General features: G+C 43.0%; 2 protein-coding genes across 4 annotated transcripts in view; one reads left to right on the top strand and one right to left on the bottom strand.

The window, feature by feature from the left end:
• The window catches only part of TTC17 (tetratricopeptide repeat domain 17), a 94,655-nt gene extending 79,570 nt beyond the window's left edge, over window positions 1-15,085 (bottom strand). Inside the window, exons 1-5 of one of the 3 annotated variants that reach the window (XM_085880894.1) lie at window positions 14,862-15,085; window positions 14,631-14,720; window positions 10,651-10,820; window positions 9,929-10,040; window positions 3,460-3,591 (exon numbers count right to left, since the gene is read on the bottom strand). In XM_085880894.1, the coding sequence (XP_085737020.1) occupies window positions 3,460-3,591; window positions 9,929-10,040; window positions 10,651-10,820; window positions 14,631-14,720; window positions 14,862-15,020 (663 nt within the window). In that variant the 5' untranslated portion in view covers window positions 15,021-15,085. The remainder of the gene's footprint in view (window positions 1-3,459; window positions 3,592-9,928; window positions 10,041-10,650; window positions 10,821-14,630; window positions 14,721-14,861) is intronic. The other 2 variants (XM_085880895.1, XM_085880896.1) reach the window with 2 other exon arrangements.
• An 861-nt stretch (window positions 15,086-15,946) lies between these two features.
• The window catches only part of ATIC (5-aminoimidazole-4-carboxamide ribonucleotide formyltransferase/IMP cyclohydrolase), a 65,385-nt gene continuing 62,327 nt past the window's right edge, over window positions 15,947-19,004 (top strand). Inside the window, exons 1-2 of the mRNA XM_085880885.1 lie at window positions 15,947-16,182; window positions 16,319-16,398. Of these exons, the coding sequence (XP_085737011.1) occupies window positions 16,389-16,398 (10 nt within the window). The 5' untranslated portion in view covers window positions 15,947-16,182; window positions 16,319-16,388. The remainder of the gene's footprint in view (window positions 16,183-16,318; window positions 16,399-19,004) is intronic.

The raw sequence follows: 19,004 nt of genomic DNA, 5'->3' as shown, positions 1-19,004 counted from the left end.
AGAAAGTAGACGGAGATGGACGAACAAGCGATGCAGGTAACAATAAGGAGTAAGGGAGAACGCAAAGGGTGGACAATATGGATACATAAGCAAAAGTGTGTTTGACCAGTTTGTGATTTTTATCAAGGTCTGAGGAGAGGGGAGAGGCTGCTGCCTGTCTGAAGGATGAGCGAAGTCACGGCAGAGAGTGGAGTTATCAGCAAAGAAATAAAGAGGATTTTCCAGAGTCAGTGAGATCATTGAAGAAGATTAGGAATAATACAGGGCCAAGAACACTGTCTTGTGGTGCTCCAGCCTTGACAGGGAGAGGAGATGAAAGGGTTCCATTGAGAGCTACGTGTTGTCTACGAGAGTGGAGGAAATTGATAATCCAAGAGTGGAGTTGGGCTTGGATTCCGCAGGCAGACAGTTTTGAAAGCAAGGCAGGATGCTGGACTGTATCAAAAGCTCGAGATATGTCCAGAGAAATGGTCCTGATCTCATGTCTGATATTGTGGGCCTCCACCATTGTTGGGAGAGTATAAGCATACGTCCAAGGTGGAGTGACTTGGTCTGATCTGAATTGATGAACTGAGAAGAGTCTGTTGGAGAAAAGGAATGATTTTTTGTCAACTAATGATTTTATCCACCCTCTGCTGTACCATCTGTCATCCTGCAGATCGGCAAGCAGCAGTCTCTTCCCTCTCTGCAGATATGGATAAAATCACAAGCTTGTCCAACACTCAGAACATGTCTTTCAATCTGGACAAATCTTACACTCTCACGATGTCTCTCCAAAAGGACCGTTCGGAACCCCTCCCCCCCCCCCCCAATCTACTTTCTCAACAATCCTCTTGAAGCTTCTGAGTTTCAATATCTGCCATGATCTCTCCTGGGAAAACTGGCCTCCAAAGCCAGATGCCGGCTCGGCATCCTCTATTGTGCAAAGTCCTTCTTTGGAACACTTGAGCTCCTGACCACATACAAAACTTTCATCCGCAGCCTGATGGAGTAATGCTCTCCCCTCTGGGGCTGGTGCTCCTGCCTCACACCTTTCTCGGCTTCAGGCTGTGGAAACCAAGGCATTCAAGATCATTGGGAACTCCTGCAATGAGGCCGAGTCTTTGGGTCTCTCACTCTCTCACCGCAGGCAGGTCCGTGGTCTTTTTGTCACGCTCAAGGTTCGCCAGCAACCCCTTCGAGTGAAACTATCAAAATCACGACTCACCTTCACTCTTCCACCCCTCTTTTTTCCCATCTTTGGAACAAACTCCCACAATCTCTTCAATCCCACTCTCCCCTCTATGTCTTCAAAACAGCTGTTCACCACCATCTCTTATCTTCCCCCATCCAAAACTATGATCTTTTCTACCCCAAACCCACCTCCTTCAAATTCCCTATAGTGTCCATCTTGTTTACCCCATGTACCCCACCCCATCCCTTTCCCTTCCACAGATCTACTAATGCCTCTGTTCCCCACTGTTTTGTGCTTCCCTCTGCTGCCTTTCATATTTCCTGCTCCCTTTGTTATACGTTCTGTGTGTTAGCTCTTATATGAGCCTCTACATTGTATGCAAAAAAAACAAAAACCGAGGATTCCATGACCTTGCTGATTGGACGTACAGTAAGCTAATTGGGCTGTAGTTAAGGCGATCCATTTTTGCACCTTTTTATGTCATGCTGTGATGTTGGCCGATTTAAAATATCCTAGGTGGATATAGGAGACCAGTCCTGAAGCGTATTAAAAAGAATAATCATAATAAACAATTAAAGAAAACACGAATACACGAATGTCAAAGCAGGTCACACCTTATGACCTACGAATATGTGTAGTCCATGAATAGCGGGGTCCGACAGTGCTGTATATGTGAGAACGTATGTGAAAACCCAAACTGGATCAGACTGGAACCCAGAATTTCTTTTTTGCCAGTTCAGTAGTTAGGAAAAAAAAACCTGTAGTCAGGGCTCACTTTCACATTTGGGTACTTCCTGTATTTCTGTCTCTGCTTGGTCCATTGACCAAGCTTTTCACTAAAGCACTTTGTGTCTGGAACCTCATATTAATGATTTAAGAGCAATTTTGAATGAATACACTTGAGGTATTCAGCAAACATGTTTGGCTTTTTAGAGAGCAACTGGTGATCTTGTACTGGGTTGGACTCAAGAACTGGCCCGGCTCAGTTCGTATCAGGTTTGTTCAATGACAAAGCCTTTCAAAAAAACCACTATTAAAAATAAAAAATAAAAAATAAAAAAATGAAAAAACCCCAATAAAACCTCCAATTTTCTCCATTTTTTTGCACATGAGTACAGAGGGACGCAAGAGACTGCTAAAAAACAAACAAAAAAAAAAACAACAACCTCCGAGAGCATAAAATTAATGCAAAGTTACCTCGGGAAAAATCTGCCATTTCTTTGGCCCATGATTTTTGCCAGATAGTGGGCCTTCTGTTATTTTGATGCCCAGATAAAAGAGGTTCTACTTCTTCTTCTTCTTCTTCTTCTTCTTCTTCTTCTTCTTCTTCTTCTTCTTCTTCTTCTTCTTCTTCTTCTTCTTCTTCTTCTTCCTCTTGCGTATGGCAGCTTAGCTGCCAGGATAGCTATCATTTCTTGGAAGCATGACTGTGTCGCTGATGCAGTGCCCCTCAACCAGTCCACACTGGTACTCATTTTGCCGATCTCGGAAGGATGACAGGCTGAGTCAACCCCATAGTGTATTAATTCAGCGGCCAACGGGGCTTGAACTCAGGACCCAAGGATCCCAAGACGACACCCTAACCACTAAGCCAACACCAGGCTGGAGGTTTGACTGCACCTTCAAAAGAAAGAAAAGAACGATTTTTTTGTAATACGAAGCATACAGTACACTAATACAAACCAACATGTATATAAAATATGAAATAAAAACAACCAAAAGACGAGAATGGCACCGGATTGAGCGCATACTGCTGCCAAGCTGAACAGTTTATGTTTTGTAGCTCACTGATAGGCCAGATCTGCATCCATACCTTAACCGAAATTTAATCGGCTTGTTGTCACATGCCCAACTCGTATACCAAGTTTTGTCAGACTCCATCCGCAACTTTTTGAGATATTGTGCTATATTATCGTTTTTGGCCCTTTCTCTCAATGGTGAAGAATCACGAACAAAAAAATAAAAATAATAAATGATGAAATTCCCATGTCCAGATCTTCACCAAAATGGAATCAATTCATTCTGGTCACACACCCAACATGTCCACCAAGTTTTGTCCGAATCCATGCATAACTTTTTGAGATATCCTGCTCACAGACAGAGACAGACAGTCAGACAGAGGTGAAAACATAACCACCGTCCACCTCCGGTGGCGGAGGTAACAATGGATTTGACAAATCAAAAATGAAACCATGACATAAACTCTTTACACTTACAAGTTGCATATATTCATTCAATTCTTCCTTCCCGAATAGATTCTTACAGGAAACATTTATCAAACGTACCTTTTTCAGAGCCTCGCTGATTAGATGTCCAATTTGGTCAATATTTCTGCTTTCCCTTAGGGGCAGTGACTGAAATATGGCATCCTCTTTTGACATAATGGATGCACTCAAATTGGCACGCTCCTGCACGCCCTAAAAAACAAACAAACAAAAAAAAAACACACACAGACATGCTCCTGCACCTGTTACACATATGTACATATTTGTATGCTCCTGCACTAGCTACACAACTGCAGAGAATGGCAAACTCCTGCACACTCAGATTGGCACAGTCAGCAAAACACCAGCAGCATATCATCCTCCATCCCTACCCATGTTCAATTCTACTCATCAACATTCACCTACTTCTACCCATGTATTTAAAAGTTTCTGTGTTTGTCCCTTTTCACTCTCTCCAGCCCGTCGTGTTATGCTACAAATCAGTGAAATAAATTAAGGTTTTTCGATGTAATTTTGGTTTTAGCCCGAGTTTTAAATGCTGAATAGTGTGAAAATACAGAAGGGGTAGCCCGTCATTATGACGAGCTTTGATGCCAGTTTTTTGGGGTATCTGAAATTCCATGACTTTCTCAATGAACCTACACTGATTTCCCATGACCCCACAAAGGAATATTCAACTCACCCCCTACCTCAAAACACATCAGCAAGATTATGCAAAATAACAAGGACTTGAAGTCAACCACTATCCTGCTTCAGTTGAATAACATATCAGGTAACTGTTAACATGACAATGTGGTGGGCTGGATACAGAAGGCATGAAAAGAACAAAGCAGTACCTTGAGTCAGTACACACTCAATCCATTTGGTGTAGTCATGATGACCAAGCCAGGATTCATTGATTTTAGATTTCCCGGGCATAGTGACAGCAAATTTGTTGTTTGCCCTCTGGATTTCCAGCCCAGTTCGACATGTATGTCCAAAATGGCGTGTTCTGTGCATGTGCCAATTTTCCCCAACTTTGACTCTGTATTCAACTGTGTGAACTCGCTTATCGCACGATCGCACATCACAGTTTCATTGAATTTATCGCAATTTAGTTTTTCTTACGAAATATTTGATCATCGCAAACATGTCTTGCTTTATATTGCAATGCCGGTATCACAAATAAAAACTTTCAAACTGTATCCCTGAAACAACAACCACCGCCCAGGATGTGCATAAACACACACATTGCAACTCCACTGCACATGTGCTGTACAGCACACTGTATTCCCTTCTCGCCTGCCACTCACAGAATAATTTTTCTATTTTTGAGCTCACCTGGAACGTAGTTCCAGGGAGCTTATGGGATGGTATGTCGTCTGACCATCAGTCTGAAAAACACTTGCAACTTCTTCTGCAAAACTATTGATGGGATTATGACCAAACTTGGCTAAAATGCTATTTGGCATGTTGCAACTCAAATTTGTTCAAGGCATTAACAAAAAAAAATTACCCCCGTGTGGGGGTGACGGTCATCTCGATAATACCACAAGTTCTCAATGTTCAGTTCAGGTAACCGCGAAACAGTCCAAACTAACCGTTTAGATTTAAATAGTTCACAGAGATACACTGATAATACTACTAATGACATAATTAATAAATATGTATTGTTCATTATATACCCGGATTAACACATCAGCATCAGCAGTAAGTGCAACACGTGGTTTTCCGGTCCGTCCACTCTCTGGGGACATTTCACTTCCGGTTGTAAAAAAAAAAAAACGATAAAATAGGCTTAGCTCTCGGAGATTATGATAATCCTGTAGATTATTCTTCACTGATTATAATGCAACTTTCAGAATGAAAATTGGTCAAGTATTTATAGAGATATTGAGGTTTGAAAAAACGTTAGAGCTCGCAAATTCATTAATTATTAATTCCACAGAAGTTTCGTGACACTGCACAAAGTAACATGTCAGGTATGAAAAAACATTTTGTATGCCAGATTCATTAATTATTGAATGTACTCATTGATATATTAATCAGAAAGCCCGAAGCATGTAGCATAATTTATCACTTATCCCCTCATCCGGGATCCGTGGCCTCGCCCCACAGCCTGCAGCCCTATGTCCGCCGGTGATTATGTTAGATATCGGCACGATCGAGAGGAGCCTGCGAATCATCCCTGCTGATGCACTGAATTGATGCAATCGTTCGGCCAGAATATTCGTTGTCAAGATGTTGAGTGATTAAATCACCAATACAGTCACTCAAATTTATACCGCCGACATACTTCTTAACAATCACCTTCGCCCCAGAAACCACAGTCAACCTGAACCACGCTGGCCACTGCTCAGACGCCATGACCGGACTACTGCGCAGTTCTACTACGCAGTTTGGTTAAAGATGACTCGGCATTTTGGCGCGCGCGCGCACGGAATTATATTTTGAAAATAAATGCCGACGTTTACATTTCGGGTTTTGAAACGTTTGCACCTTCGGCGGAAAATCTATAAATATAAAATTACTCCCGTGCGGGAGTGACGGTCATCTCTGCGAGAAAATATATAGCCTCCTGAGGGTAGGGCAGTTTTTGCAAACTTTGAAGTCACGTGACGCGAAAACGAAAGCGAATATCGAAAATCCGGCCCGATAAAATTTAGATATTGTCCCATAGATTTATATGCCACAATCAAATTCAAGAATGCTTGAGAAATGTAGGAGATAGATTTTGAAAAACGTCATTTTCGCATGAAAATCGTCATTTTCGCATTTTTTGCCAACTTTGAAGTCATGTGACACGAAAACTAAAGCGAATATCGAAAATCCAGCCCGACCAAATTTAGATATTGTCCCCTAGATTCGTATGCCACAATCAAATTCAAGATCGCTTGAGAAATGGCGGAGGAGATAGAATTTGAAAATCGTCATTTTCGCAACTTCAAAGGCCTCGTGACCTTGACCTTCGGTGACCTTGAAAGTCATACCATCGTGTAAGTCTCATCGACCTCTATCAGGATCACTAATGACCAGATCTCCCGCTTCAACTTCATTGTGAATGGACGGACGGACGGACCGTCACCTCTCCTCTCAACACCAATATTATTAGGTCATGCTCGAAGAGATGACCTAAAAAGGCTAAAAATGTGTTTTATATTTATATTTCATTTCTCCTTCCTTCCTTCCTTCTTTGCGAATCGCATCAGCGTTTTTGGCCATCTTCCAGATCACGTGACGATCAAACGGGAAGGAAATTCAAAAATCTGTCCGGTTAGATACAAGATAATATTTTTTACTATCATAATCAATAAACAGTTGCCGAATATCTTGTAGAATGGCAGGCTAGATAGGTTTTGAAAATGGCGATTTTTATAACTTGCGTGACCCCGTGACCTTGACCCTGACCTTGAACCCGGACAAGAGTTGTATCGTTGTGCAACACTCATCGACCTCTACCCACATACTAAGTTTCATCAAGATCGGAAAGAAAAATTGTTGACGGAAGGACGGACGGACATTTGGTCCGGCTTTATTAAGTCATCTCGGCAGAGATGACCTAATAATGGGGGTGTAAGCGGGTTTTTGAGACAAAGTTGTCCAGGTTTGACCTCCCCAAAATAGATATTTGCTTTTTCCTCTGAAATTACACACAATTCCAATGAAACTTGACCACAACATTCATCACGCATGATGTTCCAAAGTTTGTTCATGACATTTGGAAGAAGAGTGGATGCTGTCCAACGTTGACTTTCTTCTCCGTATCATTATTCTACCACACGAGCACCCAGGGGTATTTTCCCCCATTTTTTTTTTAAAGCCCTCCGTAATGAGTGCCAAGAGACAAGGAAGAGGGTGCTTTAGCAGATAGACAGATTGTTTTACTGCAAGAGAAACGGCCAGTGTCATTCTTTGAGAACATTGGATCAGCTGTCACGAGCTGCAGTTTCATGACGTGTCGATGGCAAATTACGTTCCGAGCTCAGACCGAAAGACTTAAGAACGATTCGCTGGAACGCAACTCATTCAAACACGTTTGTTTTATTCTGAGAATAACAGAAAACAAACTCGCTCTCAATTTCCAGGATTGTACATGACCGTCAGTGAAATTCCATGACCTTCCAAGCCTGGAAAAGCGTTTTGTTAAATTCCATGACTTTCCAGGATTTCCATGACCTGAACGAATCCTGATTATATATAGTGTTATGGCTGTGGAAATTCACAATACACCATAAGGGGTCCTTAGATCAGTTATGACGCTAAGTTTATGTGCAGATAGTTCCCCACCGTTGTTTTAAGGGCTTTCTTCGTATTCACCGGGCTGCGACTCTGAGATAACCGTTTTTCTTTTTCTATTGTTATTTTGAACAAACCTCCACGCAAGCAACAAGCCGCGTTGAAAACCGTCGAACGAAAAAGGAAACCAAAAGAGTTCCGGTGGGCGCGTGGATTTTTCCCGCCTGTTTTTCCGAGGAGTGTGACGGAGGCAGGGGGAGGGGAGCTCGCCGCCGATTGGTGGATGAACAGCGTGAGGCGGTCGGGGTGAGGGAACGCCCATTTTCGGGAACCTTCTCGAAGGGAGGTGGAGCAAGAAGCGGGGTGGGGCGAAGGGCGGAGCCTCGGATTATAAAAGGGCGGACGCACACGAGGCTCGTTCTCTCTCTGGTCCATGAGCTCTCGTCCTGTGGGCCATCATCCGTTCTCTCTCTGGTCCTGAAGCCCCTTCTGCTCTTCAGTCTTTTCTTGTTCGGTCGTGGGTCGTGAAAGCACCAGCAGCAACGCCGGTGAGAGCTCGCTGATCACGCCAGGGGCCCGAGGTCAGGCGCGGCTACGCAAGGCCGTGGGGAGTCGACGTCACGACCTGCCCACCGTCGCGCCACGAGGGCGCGGGTAAGACCCTTCGGTCTCACGGGACCCGTTCGGTCCTCCAGGTCCCGTGCCATAAAGGTTTACGAACCCCGTCTACCTCCCTGCCTATGGGGAGGGTTTTTCTTTGTTTTCGTATGCATGCTGTGGCGTAGCGTCCTGCCAAGTAGAAACTGCGTAAGAGACTGTGTTTGTAAATAATAATTGTAGTCGGTGGTATTGCTTTTGCCTTCTATTCGTCGCCTGTACATTGCATGACTGCCTTGGCTGTATATACGTGTGCTGTTTAAATAAATGTTCTTGTGTGAAATGTATCCCGTTCGTCGTCTTTTTCCCTTTTGAAAATGCCATCTTGAATCGCGGAATAAATTAGTAGTGGGTTTTGAACACCCGAGTAAAGAAGAGAATCACATCCGTCGAGGTCGGCGATAACACCGCTCGGTTATCACTGTAGCACGGAACGGACCACTTAAGCGGTTCGTGTCCTAGGCCGACCTGCAGCAAGGTACGATCGCCCGGTCGACTACTCGCGCAGGTACTTAGGTAGGTCGAATTTGGCGAGCAACCCTATCCTGCGCGGGTGGGCAATTGGCACGATCGTGGTGAGGTTAAACCCCCACCCGTGACTAGCTCCTGGCGGTAGTTCCAGGAGGGTCACGACTGAATTGTACGTCCGGTGGGCGACGCGGTTGCGATTGGAGTTACGCAATCGCTCACACGCCAGGCGGACCAGAATTCGTAACAATATATATATATATATATATATATATATATATATATATATATATATATATATATAATCTATATAGCATCCCTGTGTCGTAAGAGGCGACCAGGGTTGCGTCAGGAAGGGCATCCGGCGTAAAACCTGTGCCAGATCACTATGCGGATCGTACGGATGATCCGCTGTGGCGACCCCCAATGGGAGCAGCCGAAAGAAGAAGATATATGTATATATATATATATATATATACATATACATATATATATATATATACATATATATACATATACATATATATATATATATACATATATATACATATACATTCATAATATACAAACACCGTTCTGGTTGGGAATCTTCGATGACATCACACCGCTAGCGCATAAGGATCAAAGATGTCATTGCATCCACCAGTTTAATGTTATACCAGGATCAATTAGAATGCCGGGCAGCCGATCGCGCAGCATGCCGGGCACCTCACCCTGCCGGGGTCCTAATCGAAGATGAAACCCGAGGGGAGGTTCTTCGCTGGCGAGACCCAGTGAATAACTCAAAATCAGAAACCTGGTGAACTTTGACTCTGTACTCAACCGTGTGAGCTTCCTTGGGAGGTGCAATGAAATCAACATCAACATATGCAATGAAAAATGGAGGGGAGAAAAACTGAGTGCAAACAATTGTAATACCAGCTTATGCGTACAGGAACAGTTACCGTAATCAGGCACTCCAACGTAGATTGTGGACATGCATCCCCCATGCAATCACTGTACATCTGCTTGATGCAATGCAAACCTATCCGAGTTCCGAATCGATCAAAGACCCGGCAAATATTTTGTCAAAATTACAGTCGGATCCGAACAGAGAACAAACCTGTCCAGTCACTCCCCTATGTTAAGAATCCCTGCCATAATCGAGTGATGGTGCTTTCATGTATCCATGTGGAACAGAAGTACTTACCCTCAGATGCTGGAAGGCGTGCATACTGTACGGAAGATCCATTGCTTTTGTACAGTCTGGTTGGGACGTGTCTGCTCCCGGCGTATGCCTTATGTCTATATATTCTTCTGGTCTGCACAGGTTAAACCGGCACACGAGCACTAGGTGAGAGGCCATCTCGACTCAACGGAAGCTCGATTATCGGGGCGTGAGGTAACAGTCGAAGCCACAGTGTTCCTTCATCGAGCATAAACACAATCAAAACACTCCGAAAAGGAGTGCTTCATTTGAATAACACAGCTCATATTGATAATGTACTGTTGAAAAAACAAGTGTTGTTCAAATCAAATTACAACCCCACCTCTCATGCATACCCAAGTCAAGACGCCAGTGTGACCCTCATTCGGCTCTTCCTTTCTTATAAGACCCTAGTGTAACTTCCATCATCTTTTTGAAGTGAGAAAAATGGTTCAACGCCACTTTCCATTCTCAATTTGATATTCATGTACCATGTACCATGTACTGTACTCTTTGCAGAGCGTTGGAGCTGCCAAAGGAGATTCTTGGCAAGGGTTATATTGGGTGGTTTACCATGGCCTTTCCAGCATTGTTTATCCGTGCTCTATCCCTTTAAATGTGCAGCGTTAAGCCCCTTTCCCAATAGGCATCCCAGATTAATACTTCGATTCCTGCAAAAACTCTCGAATCCTTTGACGATGAAGAGCGCCGTCCAAAGCTCTCACCGTATGTTCTTCCGCTCTAGAGGGATGAACGTGCTATCATAGAGATCTAGATCCCCCAATGGAACATCAGCTTTGCTGCAGTCGACATCATCTTTGTAGTGACGCTCCTCAAGTCGAGTGTCTTTATCTTCATTTTCCTCAATGTGGATCTTCTTATCCACCAGCACCTGCTGCATGGCACAGGCACAGACAGTGTGAGACGGCAATGTATGAACAACAGATGGTTGAAATCCATAATGGGACAGTTGTTAAAACAAAAGAAAGGAAAAAAAAAAAAAGATGCTGAATGCTGCTATCTATCTATAATTCCAGCAATCTCTTTGTGTGTCTGTGTGTCTGTGACCGCTGTTTCTCGACAACCACCGGTCCGATCTAATTGAAACTTCCCAGGTATATTGCTGGGGACCTGAGGATGTGCCTTTTCAAGGTTTGATATTAATTGGACAAGTGCTTCCCAAGTTATGGCCATTTATTTACCAAACCAATGACAACTGCACGTTGTTGCGTGGGCATGGCCGATGGGGAAGGGAAGTTCAGCTGCGTTCCCCATTACGGGTTACAACGTACGGGCTTCCGGAGAGTGATGACTTCGTGTATTCTAATAATTTCTCGATTTCTTATGCGCGTTTATAGATAAACACAATGCCCCAAGTTATGATCGTTTTCATATTAGACGGTGCACAAATTTCGGTAACATCAGAGTGAGCTGGTGTGCTCCAAACCAGGAAGTAATTTTTTTTTCCTCTTCTCTTCTCTTTTTGTTTTTCCTTGCAATGACATTGCGAAAAGGCAAAATACGTTGGTGCTAATTGAATATTTGGGCATTAAAACTAAATTGCGAATCATCGTAACTGCGAATAATATGCGAACTTCCGGTCCACGCACGTACGGGCACGTGAGAGCGAAGAAACGGCCTGTGTGGTTGTTGTTTCTTGCTCGCGGTTTGAATATTTATTTATTCTTTTTTTTTTTTACGGGCACGTACTAGTAATTTATAATTTTAGGGTTAAATGAATGTCATTGATGAGCAGATGTAACATACTTGGAAACTTGAAAAAGCAATCAGAGATTGTAGACCATCCCAGGACTTGTTTTGTGTGGTGTTTGTGTGGGTGGGTGTGGTGTATTGCATCACTAATAGAAGCAATTCATACGTTCCAACACATTTAATAGACACGCTCACTTTCCAATGGCACGTAATTGATAGATATACAGCACTCGCATTGCCATGGTATGTAATTAATAAACACAATCGCATTCCTCCAACCCCAGTTGAGACGCAACAGCCGTCCCATGAGGGATTATATATTTCCAAACAGCACCTCTTAATTTACAGTCATCATTACGATTAAGACGTTCCGTTTCATACATAGTATCCAGTTAACTAGTTCCGTCACATCGTGTCCGACTTCCGGTGACATTCATGATCAGATTTCTCCAAACATCCCTGTCCTGCACTATTTCCCAAAGCTCTGGCAAAAACTGCTGGGTTGGAGCCTTCACCTCATCTATCTATCCCGTACATACATGATCTTCCTCTTCCTCTTCCTCCCTTAAACACACCCAGCATGGTTCATTCTCCAGACTTTAATTTTCTGCAAGCATGACGTGTCCAAAGCATGACAGTCTATGTTTTAGCATCGGTGCTTCTCCTGTACATGGTGGATTAATTTATTCAAGCAGAGATTTGTTTGTTCTTCTTGTAGTTCAAGGAATCTTTGACATTAATCTCGAAAACCACATTTCAAAACTGTCGATCTTCTTTCTTTCTTTCTTTTTCACTGTCCATAAATCACATCCATAATTTGAAACTGGAAATAGCAGTGTTCACCAACCTCCTCTTGGTTTGTTTTGTCACATCTTTGTCTTTCCAGATCTTCATCAATCCCGACATTGCTGTTCTCCCCAATGCTAACCATCAATTAAATTCCCCTCTACATTCTCCACTCACGACAATCTTAGAACCCATGAGGAAACTTTCCACGACTTCCACGTGATGATCAACCAAATTTGAACACTTCGATCTTCTCAGTTGACAAGATTTTATTGTATCTTGTCCTTCTTCCCAATTCCTTCCCAATTCCATATCCAGGCGATGCATGACGTCATCGTCAGGCAATGAAGGGAGTTGTCAGTTTTTACTTTTTTATACCTTGTCGAGGCTCGTGTGAGAGCGAACGCAACGCACAGCAAGGGTGGCATGAGACAAGAGGGGTGGGAGTGGGAAGGACAAAACAGTGGGGAACAGAGAAATTAGGAGATCTGTGGAAGGGAGAGGGATGGGACGGGGAACACGGGATATACAAGATGGATATTACAGGGACTTTCAGGGAGGAAAGCAGGGAATTTGAAGGAGGTGGGCTTGGGTGGATTATCGGGGGTAGAAAAGATCGAGGATTTGGATGGGGGATGATAAGAGGTGGTGCTGAATGGCTGTTTTGAAGGCCTGGAGGGAAGAATGGGATTGAATGGAGTGAGGAAGTTTATTCCAAAGGCGGGAAAAAAAGAGGAATGAAAGAGTGAAGGTGAGCAGTGATTCGTGATTTTGGTAGTTTCACCAGAAGGGGGTTGTTGGCGGACCTTGAGCGCCCTGCGGAAATGTGGTGGGGACAAATCGCAGAGAGAGCAGGGGGGGTGAGGCTGGAGAGGAGACGGGAGAAGATAGAACTTCGTTCGTTTGTTTGTTTTCTTGTTTGTCCGGGCGATATCTCAGCCATCATTTGAGCTTGGAAGCAGAAATTTGAGGACAAAAACCAAACATGTTCTTTGGCATTTTTTTTTTCCTTTTTGATTAATCAATTTTTGAATTTATTATTTCATTATTATCGATTTATTAATTCCTAATATATATATATATATATATATTTCTCATCTGACCAATATCTCAGGCAGGCACCTTTTGAGTTAGGAAACTGATACTCGGACACGACGAGTGAACAAGTGATTTGGCTACAAAGGGCATTTTTGATTTATTGATTAATTATTCATTTTTCGATGAATTGCTTAATTTTCACAAAGTTACAGATTCGGATGAAACGGTGGTGGTTTATGTATGCCATTAGGCAATTGATTGAGAAATCAATTATTCTTACGATTACTATTTATGGTATGTGGACTGATGTTTCATACATACACAAGTGAAATCCTTCAATACAGCACGTGTGGTGAAGCAAATGAGTACACTAATGTTATTGAAAGAACCACTTATCACTTTGCCACCAATATCTGCCATAATTGTAAGTAAATTTCAACTACTAATGCATGACGAAACACCTGTTTATGGCTAATATTAAAAAGAATGATGTAAAATAAGAAGAACTTAGCTTTCAGCGTTCGGCACGAAATGCCATGGTGGGCGGAAATGATGTCTTTCGTTCGTTCGTACATGAGAGGGGAGCGTTTCTTGGTTTTTTTCCGTCAAGCAATAAATTCAATGGTTTTCACATATATAACACATTAGTTTCACAAATTTCCATTGAAATACTCGGGTATTTCCGTCAATTGTCGCCATTTCCGTCTAGGTTACGCACTGCCATCTACCGGACGGCCGTCATTGTTCACTTGAGGCACGTGGGGTAGGGGGGGGGGACACCGGGGACATTTCAAACTCGGTGCAATTGTATACAGCGCATGCGCTGTAATAAAATAAACGAGAGTAATTCGACTGGGCACAGTCGACGGGTATGCCTCCGCTCTCCCGCACAAACACTTGAGTATTGACATATTTGACCCTTGCCCTTTATCACATCTGGCCCAAAATCTAATCACTTAATTGCCCCATCTTACTTTACCTTTTTACCAAGTTTGATGAAATTCTACAATTTTCTTCTTGAGTTATCGTGTAAACGGACGGACAACCGGGAAGCATAATGTGTCCGGCACCCATGGTGTGGAGGCGTAAAGATTAAAAAAATTAAAAATAATAAAAAAAATCGAAAAAACATAAAATACGAAACAAAAATACATATAGTGGTTCATACCTCCAACCGCTTTAAGGACTCAACCCTGGCTTCTTGTCGCATAAACAGCACCAAATCGTGCGGGTGTTTCATGCTCAGCTGTGAGTCCACCTGGAAAACACCATGGTAACGCTCGGTCACGTGACTGCCAACGCCGTCCAACCACGGCAAATCGCAAATGAGGGACACGGTGAAGCCCAAACACAGACGCTAACCTCCCCCCCCCCCTCCCTGAGGAGAAAACCTTCCAACCTGTTGCTGGATGCGTCCATCCTCGGTAACAATCCAGTGCGTGGTGCCGAAGGTCGGTGCGGGTACGACAACCAGCATTGCCACGGCCGCGCTCATCGTCACACAGAATGGGCGCGAAAAGCTCTTGCTGGCAACACCGCAGCCCAGAACGGGCGCCATGATCGTGTCGTCACGACTGCGGCCACGCGACCTGCAACCGCGATCGCCTCAGGCTCATGTCAATGAAAATAGTTTTTTTTTTAATATAATGACCTTTGTTATAAATTATCAGGTTTGCTAGTAGCACTGAACAGCTTGGATTTAGTCTCACCATGTCAATTCACATTATATTACCAGGAAACGTGGGGGAAGGAGACCAGCCTCGTTGATTATAACGGTGGTTACACACCCCCAATGGTAACGCATGAATGAACGGTTGTTTTGTTTTTTGTTTTTAATTGTTTTGCTTGTACGTCAAGACATATACATATACACACACATATATATATATACATATACATGGTGCCCCTGTAGGGTTGCTCAAAAGTCAACCGAATCACAATCTAAAGGAGTTCCACTGAAACGTTGTTAATTTAACAATCATGTAAAAGACATAATTAATTGGTTTGTTTCTAACATGATGTAACTTACCTGTAGCACACACATACATATATATATATATATATATATATATATATATATATATATATATATATATATATATATATATATATATATATATATATATACACAAACAGTACGTGACCTTAACGTGCTCTTGAGCCATCTGGGACGTATTGAAATACAACCTCACCCAGCTTAACATTTTAATTATTTAAACCTGCAGCTTCATGAGACTCTCCCCTCTGATGACTGACAACAACAACAACAAATACAACAACAACAAATACAACAACAACAACAACAACAACAACAACAACAACAACCACAACCGTTATCCCTTCACCTGTGTCCATTTTTCCCGATTTTTCACGAGCTGGTCACCCCGTGTACACCTTTTGTTTGAATCGTGTTATTGTCGCAGTGTTTTATATTTAAAATTTTTATTTTATTTTAGAATATCAATTTTACAATCTTAATTCAACTTTACATTTTGAAAATATTTAAATAATGGTCCGTCATATGATGGTGTATCACAACAAGCTCGGTCATGCTTTCCTTCCCACACACGCATGAGCCGTCTTCAATGAGTAACTTCATTTTGTAAATGCTTGAAGTAAATTAACGACAGCATGAGTTAACTTGTATTGACGTGTGTTATTTATTAACGTGAACGTTTCGAAACTTCAACCGGTAGTTTAACTACAAAGAAGAAAACGAGGTATAAATAACGGTTGCTTTACAACAAATAGGTCGAAACGTTTTTAAAATATGTTAAAGTAATATTACTTAGATTGAAATCAAAACATAAATATGGTGTACTTGTAAGATTTACAAAAGCTCTTGTGTTGTTAAAGAAAGAAGAACACGAAGAAGAAGAAGAAGAAGAAGAAGAAGAGTTATTCATCGTGGTTCGACTGTGGCAGCATGGAGCTCGGTGAGGTTTGCATTGTGAAGATGTGTGTGTGTGTGTGTGTGTGTGTGTGTGTGTGTGTGTGTGTGTGTGTGTGTGTGTGTGTGTGTGTGTGTGTGTGTGTGTGTGTGTGTGTGTGTGTGTGTGTGTGTGTGTGTGTGTGTGTGTGTATATATATATATATATATATATATATATATATATATATATATATATATATATATGTGTCATTGTGTGTGGGGGGGGGAGAAGGAGAGGGCTGAGTAATTGGGGGGGGGAAAGAGAGGGCTGAGTAATTGGGGGGGAGAAAGAGAGGGGTGAGTCATTGGGGGGGGGAGAAAGAGAGGGGTGAGTAATTGGGGGAGAAAGAGAGGGGTGAGTCATTGGGGGGAGAAAGAGAGGGGTGAGTCATTGGGGGAGAAAGAGAGGGGTGAGTCATTGGGGGGAGAAAGAGAGGGGTGAGTCATTGGGGGGAGAAAGAGAGGGGTGAGTCATTGGGGGGAGAAAGAGAGGGGTGAGTCATTGGGGGGGGGAGAAAGAGAGGGGTGAGTAATTGGGGGGAGAAAGAGAGGGGTGAGTTATTGGGAGGGGGAGAAAGAGAGGGGTGAGTAATTGGGGGGAGAAAGAGAGGGGTGAGTCATTGGGTGGGGGGAGAAAGAGAGGGGTGAGTAATTGGGGGAGAAAGAGAGGGGTGAGTAATTGGGGGGAGAAAGAGGGGTGAGTAATTGGGGGGAGAAAGAGGGGTGAGTAATTGGGGGGAGAAAGAGAGGGGTGAGTCATTGGGGGGGAGAAAGAGAGGGGTGAGTAATTGGGGGGAGAAAGAGAGGGGTGAGTTATTGGGAGGGGGGAGAAAGAGAGGGGTGAGTAATTGGGGGAGAAAGAGAGGGGTGAGTCATTGGGTGGGGGGAGAAAGAGAGGGGTGAGTAATTGGGGGGGGGAGAAAGAGAGGGGTGAGTAATGGGGTTGGGTGGGGGGAGAAAGAGAGGGGTGAGTAATTGGGGGAGAAAGAGGGGTGAGTAATTGGGGGGGAGAAAGAGAGGGGTGAGTAATGGGGTTGGGTGGGGGGGGAGAAAGAGGTGTGTGTGTGATAGAGATGGACAGATGGTTGGGGGGGGGGGCAATGAGGAGAGGTTTATGAAAGTCCTCACTTTTTTTTCTTCCCTCCAAACTTTGTTTTTCAATTTGTTTTCTCCCCTGGAGTGATTGACACGGTGGAATAAAATAACTAAACTAACACTGTTTCTGGTTCCATGATGAACGGAAGTAAAATGTGGCTGGCATTCTACACACTGTTTTCTGTTGACATGGGTTACAAGGTATTTCATATAATATCAGTTATAAACATCCTCAGCTGAATTACTCGATGAAGGGCCCATCTATGATGGGCATTTAATTTAATACATGTTCTCATACAACCATGTTCTGCGATGGTTCCATTGTTTAATTTGATGGTATTCATACAATACTTGCCCCGTGTCGTCTTGAGATGGATTTGGTGCGAACCAACTCTTCTGGTGGAAAATTTGTAATTTTATAAAATTAAAATCAAATGGAAAACCAAATGGGTACAGTCCTGCATTGGAGTCATCAGAAGGAACCCAAAACAAGCAAAAAGCAAAGATGAGGTCACTGGGAGGAACCTGGAAAGGATTTCTGTTTCATCTGTTATTCCTCTACCCTCAAACCCATACAGGTACAGCCAAGTGAGCCTTATTGAAGAATGAACTAGAAGGGCACTCGGTAGAGGACGTACCTCCGCCACGTAATGTCTAATCCAATAGAACATATGTGGTCCAATACATTTTTCAAATATCTTGCTATATAATCGTTTTTTGGCCCGATCTCTCAATGGTGAAGAATCGCTTTAAAAATTAAATAAATATCATATCCACATCTGGATTCGGATCTTCACCGAAATTGAATCAATTCGTCCTTGCCACACACCCAACCTGACCACCAAGTTTCATCCAAATCCGTCCACAACTTTTTGAGATATCGTGCTGTATATGAGTTTAGCCCGATCGCTTAAAAAAATTCTAGTCGTCGGATCCGGATCCTGATGTTCACCAATATCTAATCAGTTCATCCTTATCACACACCTAACGTGTCCACCAAATTCCATCCGGATCTGTCTACAACTTTTTGAGATATCCTGCAGACAGACAGACAGACAGACCAACAAACAGACGGAAAGGGGTGAAAACATAAACCCCTTCACTTTTGGTGGCGGAGGTACAAAAAATCAAAAAGATCACAGATTCAAAAAATTCAAATAATTCTGGCTGCCAGACCATGCGTCCGGTCAGGTTGTAATTTAACACACATATTCCCCATCACTACTGGGTCATAATTTTGAAGTTTCATGTCGATTGTTGCAGTGGTTCAACACATAATTTAAAAAATATTTTCCTTCAATCCATATCGCTGCCGAACCCTGTGACATTAATTATTCATGAACACCCTGGTATTCCCAAGGCTTGGGGAACATGTGTGAAGTTTCCCCTCGATCTGTCCAGCTGTTGTGGAGAAGATTTTTTGAGGTTTTTGGGTAAATCCAATATGGCTGCCAAACCATGTGACCTATGACATCAAAGGTGGGGATATTTTTGTTCCTCGTGGATAGGTGGTCA

This window comes from Eptatretus burgeri, chromosome 5 (genome assembly GCF_056783735.1).
Source record: "Eptatretus burgeri isolate ZD-2024b chromosome 5, Ebu_testis_v1, whole genome shotgun sequence".
NCBI lineage: Eukaryota > Metazoa > Chordata > Myxini > Myxiniformes > Myxinidae > Eptatretus > Eptatretus burgeri.
This window is presented reverse-complemented; position numbering and strand designations above follow the sequence as displayed.